Source organism: Cydia strobilella, chromosome 27, assembly GCF_947568885.1.
Source record: "Cydia strobilella chromosome 27, ilCydStro3.1, whole genome shotgun sequence".
Lineage (NCBI taxonomy): Eukaryota > Metazoa > Arthropoda > Insecta > Lepidoptera > Tortricidae > Cydia > Cydia strobilella.
Window position 1 is genome coordinate 5,033,960 of NC_086067.1, and position 13,939 is coordinate 5,047,898.

The following is a 13,939-nucleotide window of genomic DNA, read 5'->3' on the forward strand; positions in this document are numbered from 1 at the left end:
CCTACATTTTTTTTTAATTTGCCGCCTTTAAGATTTGCTTGATCAACTTTAAAAAGATAAAGATAAGAAACTTAAATGCAAAAACAACAGATAAAATTACTAATAATAATAATAACGGAACCGGTGTTGCTCCTGGTCTTCACGACGGCAGTTTCAGGGGCCCATTTAGTCAGCGGCAAGTCACCACCTGCCTCGATAACGTGTGTTAGCATTGTTATGGCAGGTGTCCGGACTTCTTTACAATAGTCCAGTCTCATTGTCCACCCAAACTTTAATCTATAGACTGGTATACTGTTCACTTTTTCTACAATTGTCCCAAAGCCTGCTGCGACCTGTTCATGGGTGACTATTGTTGCGCCTGTGAACGGGTTCCAGTAGGCGTTCTACATGACATTAAAGCTCTCCAAAGGGCCTCTACGTGTTGGATTTATATCCCCACGCAAGCCTATCAAAAGACCGGGATTTATAGGCCCGTGAAATCCAAGGAGACACAAATAATAATTGATAAAATTAACAGAAACTTACACACTTGGGTCCAGAAATGTGTGCTGTTGTAATCTTTTTCTCACTCTTCATTTTTTTTCATCGTTTTCCTAGCTTTTTGCGATGGCTCATGGGAGCATGCAGTCCGCTCTGCAACTTATCCAAAGAATTGGCGTAGGCGCTAGTTTTTACGAAAGCGACTTCCATCTGACCCTCCAACCCAGAGGAGAAACTATAGGCCTTATTGGGATTAGTCCCGTTTCCTCACTATGTTTTCTTTCACCGAAAAGCGACTGATAAAAAACAAATACTGTATAATGGCGAGTGTAACTTACCATAAAGCCTGTTTAAATCGACCCTCAAAGTTCATATATGTATACCTCGTTTTTTTTCAGATTAGTAATTTTATAGAATAGAATAGAATAGAATAGAATATATTTTATTTGTAGTAATTGTACATCGTCATATTCAAAAATTATTTACAATTAGAAGAACAATACAATTATTATTACAATTATAAAATTAATAATACATTTAAAAGGCATATGCAAGTCAATACGTTTCTATTAAGTGAACATAATTTTAAGCATGTTTTCATTGAATTGAATTATAAATATAAAAAAAAAAAATTAAAACCCTATAACCTCAAAAGTAGCGAAAACTTTTTTCCTCCAAAATTAAATTTGAGTATCGCACGCACTCAGACACAATGGCACGCGCCGTGGCACGCGCTCAGAGTCTGTGCCATTGTGTCTGAGCCTCAGACACAATGGCCGACCGCTCCCACAAAATAAACAATGGCTTTTGTTTAACAGATTAGGGTCTTCAATCATTTTAGAAGATTCATATAACTTTGCACTGAAATATAGTGACGTTTACATAATAGTATAATTTTAAGGCAATATTAGATAAGTATAGCCTAGCCTAGACTGGCATTTCGGAAGAAAAAGTTAATTACCGCTACTTTTGAGGTTAGAAATATTTTAATCTTAAAAAAGCGGGGTATACTTACTCTGTTTATTTACACTGCTGTTTACCTATATCTCGTCTGTTCATAAGTTTTGATTCAGATTCAGATTCAGATTCAGATTATTTATTTATAAACATACATTAAATACAGTTTACACGTCAATATCTTATAACTAAGTTGATATAATTTATAACTTAAGTGTTGCATATTATTTATTTACATGTTCACAATTGCAGACACGAATCTAAACTCAAATAGTTCGATTACTGAAATGTTATACAATTACATTAATGTATAACATTAAACAACATTTAAAAATTACACTAATTAATTAGAATATATTGATTTTATTTTAAATGGCCTGTGTTTTAATTATAGTCATTTAATATGTTGGCAAGTGTTGTTAAATAAAAATATGAATGAATCGCATAACATTTCAGTAATCGAAGTATTTGAGTTTACATTCGTCTCAAAACTTATGAACAGATGAGGTATATATTTACTTAAGCCAGTCCCTTAATAAATGGTTACTCGGATCTCCTACAAATGAAGCTTCCAGTTAATTAGGCGTCATGTTGATTTATGATGCTTTGAAAATAAATGAAGTCCAGCCTTGTTATTTTAGACGTTTACAAACGAAGTAGGTTCAAACTTCAGAGAAACAAAGGGCCGATACAATACAATACAAATATTATTTTTCCCCTCACTAGCTCGGAAAGCCGTCTTTTATCCTTTAAAACAAGCGGGGAAAAACGCATTTTATCTACTAGTGGGGAAAGTAATTTGACCTTGGATGGAGCGTGTTTAAGTAGCTTTTGACAGATAACAAAACGTAAAACGCTCATGACAATGGTTCGTTCGATATTAACTATCATTAAATAAATGGTTTGAGAATTTAATAAAAAATACCAAATTTAGCTTTATTTAATAATTTTAAGTCATAAACCTTAAATCCCATAAGAAACATTTGTTTTTTTAAATGATGTTGTATGTAATTCTGAACGCACAAGTTGAGTCGATGCAATTTCAAAACGCATCGTTAGAAATGTCAACATTGTCAACAAACATTTTCTCACCGACTCCGACACGTAAAAATACACAACTTCCAGTTTTCTGTTATAATATCGTATTATCGTAAAAAAATGAGTGATTCCAGTGATGAAGATAATCTAACGCCTGTGGATGTTGCACTTTCCTCGCTATAGTGAGGGGAAAATTTTTGTGTTACACACGGGTGCAAATGTATTTTACTTCTCGTGTGTTGAAACACTCGCGGGTAAAATACAACTTTGCACCCTTGTATAACAAATAACTATATTGCTCACCAGTATGAAAAGGAACATGACATACAGATTAAGCACATAACTTAAACTATGGTAGACAACCATCTTTCCTAGGGGGTAATTGCACAAAAGATTCCTATGGGTCGAAGTGTATCCGCAAGGGCCCCCGAAAACCATAAGATAAGATAAAATGGTAGACAACCGGCGGTCTTATCGCTGAAGAGCGATCTCTTCCATTCAACCTTATTTAAAAAAAATGTCGTTTAGAAAGAAAAGAAAGAAAATTACTTTATTTTGCATGAAATATGGTACAAAAGTTGGTCAGACAATATTATACATGAGTATCACATATTTCACCAGCATCTGGCATGCAAAAAACTAAACTTACAATTAAAGCTAAGTTTAAACAATCATAGTCAAGGCCTATATGATAATTATCATGCACCTACCTCGCTCAAAAGATGTCATGTATTCCTCAACGGAATAGAGGGCTTTTTGTACGAGCCATGCTTTTAGTTTTACTTTAAACATTTTCAAAGGCAACTGCTTGATGTCATTATCCAGTGTATTATAAATTTTTATGCTCATACAAAAAGTGTTTCTGCTATACAAAGCTGTTCGTTTGCAAGGTATTGCTAGCCTATCAGGGTACCTTGTATTAAAATTACATACATTTTGAAACGTCTTGAAAAGTTCTGGGTTCATTTTTATTTTTGTAGTCCTTTTTTTCATCAATTCTGTATATTTGTTTATAATAAGCGCAGTTTTACTGTATTTCCTACCAAGTATTATTCTGAATTACCGCAGCGTGTGGTATTTTTGTAACTTTATAATTCTATAAAACTCAATGCATAATTAAATATAGAGTAATTTGCAAAAATAGCTCTAACTATATGCTGGTTTTATTACTTGTAGTTTGAGGTACATGCGAGATAAGAGTCACATAGTTAATCCTAGCCGCCGCCACACAATCGCTCTCTCACAACAAGTTACGCTCGTATTTTAAAAGACATTTAAATAACATGAAATTTGACATGAATGTTTTCTCTTTTCATTGAAAAATATTTTCAATTCAGAGCTATCATTGTTTGAAATTAATGGATGAGACGGATTTTGTTGAAGTTTGTATTCTCAATGAATAATTGAGTAAATTTGTCTGGAAAAAGTTGGTATAATGCTTCGTCGGGCGCCGTCTGCGTTGAATGATTACATTAATGACACCCCTTTTTAGGGTTCCGAAGGGTTTCGTTCTATTCTTATTTTTTTTTGTGTCTGGCTCCTGATTTTTAGGTTAACGGAGTATTTAAAAGCTATTTTTGCACTGACTAAATCTAGGCTCATAATTTTGAACTAACATGGGACTTAATCGCGTAAAAAACTTACGTTTATTTATGGCCTGACGTTTCGAACGTGACGTTACGGTCGTGGCCACAGGCAGACTGTCGAGGAATTTTATCAAAATCTTCTTGCTAGTTAGATTAAAATTATGAATGAAAATTGTGTTAGTTTAAATCAATATAAATGTAGGCTATTTAAAAATCGCATGAGTGTATTTATCTTATCTAATTATGGGAATCCATTTTCGTAGTACCTGTACTATTTTATTTAAGGTAACTGCAGGTATTAACGACTCCCTTAAGGCAATTTTGGAATCGACCATAGTTTTTAAGCATACAGGATGCCCTCAAATATACTTTTCCATTTTTATATGCTAATATTATGTTTATAAAACGTAATTACTAAGTTGCCTATACTTAAGAGCCAACAGGAGTGGTCATTTCTCCATACAAACGTACTCGACTGTTTCCTCCCTGGTTTTTGAAGCTAGAGGAATGATTTTTTCAACACAGATTAATATTGTCAATATCTGTGTCGGTGTGTTTTGCTTTTTTTGATATTTTTGTTTTTTAAGGCGCTAGAGCCCTTCAAACATGGCCAAAAATGGCCTCACTGACTATGCCGCAATGAGAGGCGTGGTATTCAAAACTGGTATCAATTAGCCAAAAAATCAAAACAGTCCGACACAGACAATTTCATAATCATTTAGATTTCCAAATTTGGTTACGATTGCTTAAGTTTTGGAGGAGGAAACAGTCGAGTACGAAACCTCGATTTTTGAGATTTTTACGCAGGATTTTTCGCCTAAGCTGCAGTTGTCCTTATCGCACTAATTTTAGGGGCGGGGTTAAGTTTCTAAATACGTACACGGACAGAAAAGTGATGGGCAATAGTCGACATTGAAAGTCGATAATCTAGTGATGTGATAAGTTATCGATAAACCATAACAAAGTCGCGATTTGCCTCTTAGTAGGCGAAGTAAGTAAAGTGAGTATGCACTTTGGCCTCAGGGGATATCGTTTAACACTATTTATTATTCCTTGGTTCATACAAAGCTGAGCTGACGCACTAGCTACGAGATTAAGTCCTGGCTACCCCCCAAAAAGGGAGGGAAAAAGTCGGCTTCTGCGGTCCAGTTTGCCTCTATTTCTACCTATCTCTTGATATGAGATCAAATTTGGTATAAATTTTGTGTAAATTAGGGACGAATAATTTATTTTAGAAATAATAGTTTCACATTTTCATACACAAATCTGAATATACGAACGAAAAATTAAAAATATATATAATTTTTGGTCACAGATTTGCTCTTTAGAAGCAAATTGTGGTGATTTGCACTAAAAATTAATTACACAATTTAGTTTATTCATTCTTTATTTAGAAAAGTATCAGTTCTATGTATATACGTATTATTATATTGCTTTATATTTTACAATTTTCACTATTATTCAAAAATTTATTTTAAACAAAGTATTAATTTTATTAAAACTTTTGTGACGTGATCTCATGAAAGGGGCTCCACGAGGCGAAATACTTTTTACGCCAATTATTTTCTTTTTTTTTTAATTTACAACAAAGACGAAAGTTCGAAAAAAATGTGGTTACTTAATAATTGCCTAACTTGTTGAAAAGATTACTTTACATAATATCAATTTATAACCGTAGTATATTCCATGATATGTTTTAAATACACCATATTATTTCCTAATTTTTAAAAGAATATTTAATACCTTTAAAATAATATCTGTCTGTCTGTCTGTCAATCTGCCTGTCCGTCTGTCACCAGGCTGTATCTCGTGAACCGTGATAGCTAAAAAGTTGCAATATTTACGGATGATGTATTTCTGTTGCCGCTATAACAACAAATACTAAAAACAGAATAAAATATTTTTTTAAGTGGGGCTCCCAAACAACAAACGGGATTTTTTGCCGTTTTTTGCGTATAATGGTACGGAACCGACTCGCACTTGGCCGTTTTTTGTTAATAGCTTTGAACTTTTTTTATGTGGGAATAAACGCTTCGAATACATTTTTCTAGACATCATTCTGAATCCAATGAGGTATCATACGTATTTTTAGGAGTTAGTATCTCTATTAGTGGCAGCCGTACAAGCCCAATTTCAAAGAAAAACCGCAAATCGATGTACAGGTTAGCCGTTTGGCACACGCATACTAAGAGGTCAAAACAAAATTTTTGACCCGCAGTTTCTAAAAAAAATCCCTTAGGAGGGGTATGCTGAAACATTTTTTTTGTATGAAAAAAAAAACATATATTTTTCCAAAAACCTATCGTGTGTGGTATCATACGAAAGGGCTTTTTGAGGCGATTCTAAAATTATACCACATCATTACATTTTAGCCATTTTTTTGTAAATTAAAACAAATAGAATTTTCAAAACACACCAAGTTTGGGGTCAAGTTAAAGGGTTAAGTAGAACTGTGTCACTTTGTATTGAAAAAAAAAAACTAAATAAATATTTTATTGCTTTTTTGGGGTTACATATGAGGATATCACGTATCATTTGTACAAAAAAAATCAGCCATATCGTATCTGGAGGAGCCCAAACTTGGTATGTTTTGAAAATTCTTTTTCTTTCAATTTAAGAAAAAACCGGCCAAGTGCGAATCGGAATCGGGCGCCGAGGGTTCCGTACATTACACAATTTAAACAATGTATTTTTATGTGAAACGTGAGTGAAAGGTAAATTGCGGTTTACGATTTATAACGTATTAAAAAAAAACTACTAACTAGATCTCGTTCAAACCAGTTCTCGGTAAAAGTTGGCAAGGTAATGTACATCATATATTTTTTCAGTTTTATCATTCTCTTATTTTAGAAGTTAGAGGGGGGGTTACACATTTTACCACTTTAGAAGTGTCTCTCGGTCTCGCGCAAACTATTCAGTTTAGAAAAAAAATATATGAGAAACCTCAATATCATTTTTGAAGACCTATCCATAGATACCACACACGTATGGGTTTGATGAAAAAAAAAATTTTTTGGGTTTCAGTTCTAAGTATGGGGAACCTGAAGTGTGGGACGTCCAGGGGTATAATGACAACACTAGAGTTGAGTATAGAATGAATCTTTATTGAAAATGTTGGCCTTATATACTAGCGAAACGTACACATGTTTCTTTGTTCTGGTTAATTGTTGCGTAATAATCGAGTTAAAATAGATTTCCTTTGTTTGTGTTCATTAGCGCCTGAATGCTACATATGGGAGTGTGACGTATCAAATCAGATGGGAGATAGGTATTAGTTGTACAGGGTGATCTTCGGCTGTGGCCTACACCACAGCTTCCCCGTTTTTTTGAGACAAAAAATAGTTAATAACATAATAATATTTTTTGGCTTAAATAATCTTATTTTACTTATGGCTATGGTGTACATATGGTTTCTTAAAATTCTATTTTGGAATATAATAAAATGGTAATTAGTATTTTTTTTTGTTTTAGTAATTCTATTTTATTTAATTCTATGGGTTATATATGGTTTCTTATAATTCTATGTTGGAATATAATAAGAAGCAAAAATAGTCTAAGTATTATCTGTGTTTACAATTTGCTTATGCTACCTGTTCCTTATATGGCTATGGAATGCATTGTTGCACCAACATGTGTTTATTGGTATCTTAACAGTTCATATTATATCTGTTTTGTTTACTGTTATAAATACAACATATTAAGCAAGTATTTAGTATTATGGTTACTAAGTTACATTGTTAAGTTATCCATAATTGGTGAATAAAATGTATTTTTTTTTTCTAGAAAAATTTGGTAATTTATAAAAATATAAACTTACTGGATGACAAATAAAAGAATAATTCCTAATCTAAATTATCTTCTGTCAGTGTCATTGTCATTGAATATACGCGTAATTGTTCTCTGTCTCTATCCTTCGTACAAAAAAAAAAAATTCAACCTGTTCATTAATTCTCTCATTTGTATACACGGTATATTGTTATTTATTTCTTTATTGTGTATACATTATTTTATACCATGAATTATTTTAACTTCTTTTAACACTTTCTTACGTGTTCAAGGACTTTCATGAATGGTAACTCGACCGTATCATGATGTATCAAGCATTTAGTGCCTGCATATATGTATCTAACACCCTCGCGTGGGAATTAATGCTCGTTCCGTACACTATCGAGCTGTAGGTAAGTAAGCTTCTTTGTGATTCGCGTTACTTGTCTTTTAAATGAGTACATATATAGTACTTACACAGCGTATTTTAGCGCATGTGTATTCAGCATGTGGTCGGCCGACCTTATTATTATATTCAATATATTTTATTTTGGATACAAAATAATTATTTTTTTATAGCGCGCTGTTACATAATAATATGTAGACTTGTTAATTTCACAGTATAGTATTATATAATCTGTGATTTCACACATCGGAATAAAATAACTTTCCGTGTGGCTTAGGACCTTTTCAATTGAGAGCTCGCTCTAATGGTTTTAGTTTCAAAGGTTCCGTTTATGGTTTGTATCTTGGTGTACTACCCCGTACTCCCCGTAGTAGAATTAAAAGCATATAAGAGTCACAAAAACTTTTAGGTGATTAGGCTAATCGTTTGACTGCGATAATTATCTGATTTAGCTTCCTATTTTTTGGTTAAAAAAACTTTTTTTTCCTTTGCACCCTGTATGGCATCCTTTAGCGAGGAATATCCTCGCGATGCTACAATGGTACTTAGTTTGTCATTGCGCAGACCCTCTGCGAATTTATTTATCGCCATTTTTTCATTTAGAGGTTGCAAGATTTTATAGGCCTCTGGCTTCCCATTTGCCTGTATTACTGTGAGGTTTACGAATAATTCCTCTAACTCTTGGCCATATCGCTCGATTGTCCTATTCCCTTGTTTTGTAGTTAATAGTTTTGTTTGTATCGCGGTTGCTGATTTCGTTGGTAATAGTCGGAGCTTCATTTCATCAATTAAATTGGTTACACTGGTATGCTTATCTGATATGGTAAGTTTTGCACTTTGAGTTAGACGAGTTTTAGTCACGAAGTTTATTAACATTTTTGCGTCTGATTCCTTGATTAGTGTAGAATACAATTCTATGGCGTCTATAAGCTGTTTAGTAACGGCCTCTGAACCGTCCATGGGTGGCAGCAGTGCTGCCGCCGTTTTTAGGTTAAAACTGTCATTAGACGTCATTTTGTCTTGTTCGTATGTGTTTATGATTTTAATATGACTTTTTCGATTTTTGTGAAGTATGACTGGATTTACTCTATTTTTTGCTATATTTTTCTATGTATTGTTCGTACTGACTATATAATTCTTTAACTTGTGGGGGTTTTATTCTGACCATTAGCCTCTTTCCGGCGTTCGGGCCCTAATTTTCTGATGTCCTCTTATAAGGATTTTAATTTGTCATGTAATTTTTGAATGTCAGTCATAATTGTCTGTACGTTATTTACATATAATGTTCACATGTATTGTGAAACTGAGATTTTACAACAGTCTTTACACCTTAATAAAAAAAAATTTCGCAAATTATCAAATTAACGCAGTTGTGTTGAATTTGTACCTGTAGTTGCTGTTGCGCACTGGCGGTGGGGTTAGTGGAGAAGGGCTGGTGCAGGTGAGGCGGGTGCTAGACGCTCTGCTCTGCCTTGTCGGTGTTGCGCATCATCGTTGATACCGCTTGTCGCTCAATTTTTCTTGTGAGACATTTATGTATTTTTTCCATATGGCATACATAAGAATGGCGCATATTATTATCAGCACCGCTGTGGTTGTATATGTTGTGATTGTGTTGCTGTCCGCTTGTTTCGCGCTGGCGTCGTTGGCGGCTCCGTTCTGAGCGATGATGACCTCTTCTTTTCTGTTTGGCTGGCTGGCTGACTGGCTGGTTGGCACGGCTGGCACGGTGGTTGGGCAGCCGGGCAGCGTCTAAGCTGGGGCTGCCTCGAGCAGCCCCGCTGTCACGGTCGCCATGAAGTGTGGGACGTCCAGGGGTATAATGACAACACTAGAGTTGAGTATAGAATGAATCTTTATTGAAAATGTTGGCCTTATATACTAGCGAAACGTACACATGTTTCTTTGTTCTGGTTAATTGTTGCGTAATAATCGAGTTAAAATAGATTTCCTTTGTTTGTGTTCATTAGCGCCTGAATGCTACATATGGGAGTGTGACGTATCAAATCAGATGGGAGATAGGTATTAGTTGTACAGGGTGATCTTCGGCTGTGGCCTACACCACAAACCCCTAAAATTTTTTTTTTCCTATTTTTGAGTGAAAATCTTAATGCGGTCACAGAATACATCTACTTACCAAGTTTCAACAGTTCTTATAGTTTCGGAAAGAAGTGGCTGTGACATACGGACGGACGACAGACAGACAGACATGACGAATCCATAAGGGTTCCGTTTTTTGCCATTTGGCTACGGAACCCTAAAAATGGCTAAAATGCAATGATGTGGTATATTTTCAGAATCGCTTCAAAAAGCCCTTTCGTATGATAGATGAGAAGTATACGATAGGTTTAAAAAAAAAGTTTTTTTTTATACAAAAAAAGGTTTCAGCACTCCCCTCCTAAGGGAATTTTTTTTAGGAACTGCGGGTCAAAATTTTTGTTTTGACTAGTATATACGTGTACCAAACGGCTAACCTGTACATCGATTTGCGGTTTTTTTATGCGAACAGCTTACACTATTTTTTTCACCACCTTGAACCTTTTGTAGACTAGACTATTGTCCCAAAATATTGGGCGACGACCGGTCGTCTGGCCTAGGAGGTAGTGACCCTGCCTGTGAAGCCGATGGTCCTGGGTTCGATGATATGATATGATGAGCACAGATATTTGTTCCTGAGTCATGGGTGTTTTCTATTTGTATTTAAGTATTTATATATTATGTATATCGTTGTCTGAGTACCCATAACACAAGCCTCCTTGGGCTTACCGTGGGACTTAGTCAATCTGTGTAAGAATGTCCTATAATATTGATTTAATATTTATTATTATTTATTTATTTATTGGGTTTCATATTTATTCCGATCAGAATTAGGAGCTCTTCAATTTCTTCTTCAAAACGGACCATCAATAAAACTGTATAATTACATCAAAGTAAGAAATATCACTTGTCACATGTTTCTTTATTATGATAATTTTATCTAACCTGAGGCTTTTCTTTTTTTCTATTCAACGGAGCCGGAGAGCGGCAAATTTGTTTTTCAAGACGCTTGCTCGAAAAGATCTTATTTCATGCAGGTGTACTGAAGGGAAAAGGCCTATATTGTTCCCGCGGGAGTTATAGCTTTCTTTTTTAATTAGGTATGTCACTAATTCATACGAACCAAATAAGTTATAAGTAAAATACTTTGTTTAAAATCAAGGTATAAGGGAGTTTTACTTTTAAAATACTCACGACTATAATTTAATATTTTTGTTTATCATATTTAAAAATATTTAATTGGATTAATTTAACAGCCGTTATCTTGTATGTTTTTATACAACAATGTTTTCTTGTATGTCCATGTTATGTTATGTTTTTTTACTATTCTGTAACTCGAAATGTTAATTCGATTGCAGGTTGTAGAAGGATATTGAATTTAGTTACTAAAAACGCGAGCGGCGTGAGGCCGGCGAGGAGCGCAAATAACGTGCGCGTCGGTGTGCGTGCACCACACACACTGGGATAGTCCCTCGGTACGCGGTACCGCCCCCGTCAGCGCGACGACGATATTCTCTTTCAAATCTCAAAATTGAGTTTGGTCTCGGCTCCTGTTGGCTCTTAAATTTAGGATTATGATATAAAAAATAATTTTTAAACTTAATGAGTCGATTGTTACTATTACCGACCCATAATAATGGCTGTGAGGGTATTAACGATTTTTAAGCAGCTATTACCGATCCATCGATTATAAGAGAAGGTATGAGCCCAACCAGTGAGACGTATAATACCTAGGCTGGTGTGGTGAAACAAAATAAAAATGCAAATATTTGCTTACATGTTTATATTCTGTTTTTTATTAAAACAAAAAAAAGTACTTATTTGCTAAATGTTTTACTTTTAAGAAATAATCAACAAATATAACTAAATATCGCACGCACGTTTTTTCCTTATACTGTATCCATCTACTACGGAGTTATATCTATCTTTGATATGACGAATATTTTATTGTGAGTTATATAAATAAATACATACTTGTGTACATAGATGTATTTATCTATATAAGATACATACTTATATATTATCGTTGCCTACTTTCCATAGTAGACGCGTGTATTTATAATAATAGTGGGTACCTAACACAAAAGTAACTATGAACAATTAACATTATATTATCTACGATCGGTAATACCTTCTTATGGTTGCTATGACCGATTCCTATGAGTCGGTGTTAAAATATGTAAGTACGAACATAAAATGTATTACCGACTCATAATTTTTTTTAATATTTTTTATTTAATTGACCTTGTGACTAAAAAACACGTTGTAATTATGTGATTTAAAAAAATATAAGCACATACACGCAATTTTAAGTAATAAAAAGTTAATAATGAATCTTGTTGCTACACGACATCAGTCCTCTAAAATAACATAACTGCGTAATTTTACAACGTTAATAGAAGAAAACTAGATAACAACGTGTATGTCGTTAATAGATTTTTAAAACGAACAATTATTTGGATTTAAAAGGGCCCATTAAAATAATTGTCTTGTTATGATATAATAATATAAAACGAAGAAAATCTAAACCTTACGTTATGGTCATTACCGACCTACGGGTCGTTGATAGCTGCGACAACTAAAATAATGAAACTATCACCGACCAATTTTAATTTAATGTTTTATGGTTGTAAATGGGTTTTTTTAATAAATTGTGATACAAAATCAAGAATTTACAGTAAAAAGAATACATTTAGTAATAAAAGGTGAAGTACAGGAGTCATATATTAAAATAAATGTCTTAAGCAGAAAAGTCACGTACTTACTTGAAGGTAAGTACAAGCTCCAGTATGACAAGACCAGCATCCACGCCACCCGCGGATTAATTGGCGTATTTTGTCTTTTTTTCGGAATACCACTCAAACTAACGTCTTAGGTACCCGATACTCAAGGAACAAACGCTTGTGGAAGTTTACCTACCTACCTCTGAATTAGTTCAGACAACGAAAAAATATCTAATTACTTAAATAGGTCGGCAATACCTGCAGATTTTCGGTGGGTCATTGATAGCTGCGGTTACCTTAGTTGTACCTTTTTTGACATTATGTTATTTCTTTTCAGAATCAAGAGCTCTTTCGATCCTAATAGGAGTAAAACAGTTTCCCACCATTTTAAATTCCATTCCGTTACCATTTTTACGGACTTTGTATGAACGGTAACGTAATGGAAGGACAAAAACTGCCGTCTAATTACTATGTAATAAACACATAAATATTTATTTATAATGCCCTTACCAGATTCTGATACATGGTCACTTATTACTTACTTATTATTACTTACAAGTTCAGTTTGTTTAACAATATAATTTGTAAAATTTCAGATCCGTACGTGAAAGTGTGGCTCCAGTTCGGCGACAAGCGCATCGAGAAACGCAAGACGGCCATTTTCAAATGCACGCTTAACCCCGTTTTTAATGACGCCTTTTCCTTCAACGTGCCGTGGGAGAAGATCCGTGAATGCTCGCTCGATGTCCAGGTCATGGACTTCGATAATATTGGGAGGAATGAGCTCATCGGGCGGATACTTTTGGCCGGTATGTTCAATATCTTTATCATCATCGTCTATATCTTTAAATACACACACACCCTGTCTTCAATGACGCTTTCTTCAACGTGCCGTGGGAGAAGATCCGTGAATGCTCGCTCGATGTCCAGGTCATGGACTTCGATAA

General features: G+C 34.3%; 1 protein-coding gene across 5 annotated transcripts in view; it reads left to right on the forward strand.

Annotated features, from left to right (window-relative positions):
- LOC134753523 (synaptotagmin-7) overlaps nucleotides 1-13,939 on the forward strand; it is a 643,705-nt gene that overhangs the window by 625,498 nt on the left and 4,268 nt on the right. For all 5 annotated transcript variants that reach the window (XM_063689422.1, XM_063689425.1, XM_063689424.1 and 2 more), the window contains one exon: nucleotides 13,589-13,801. In XM_063689422.1, the coding sequence (XP_063545492.1) occupies nucleotides 13,589-13,801 (213 nt within the window). The remainder of the gene's footprint in view (nucleotides 1-13,588; nucleotides 13,802-13,939) is intronic.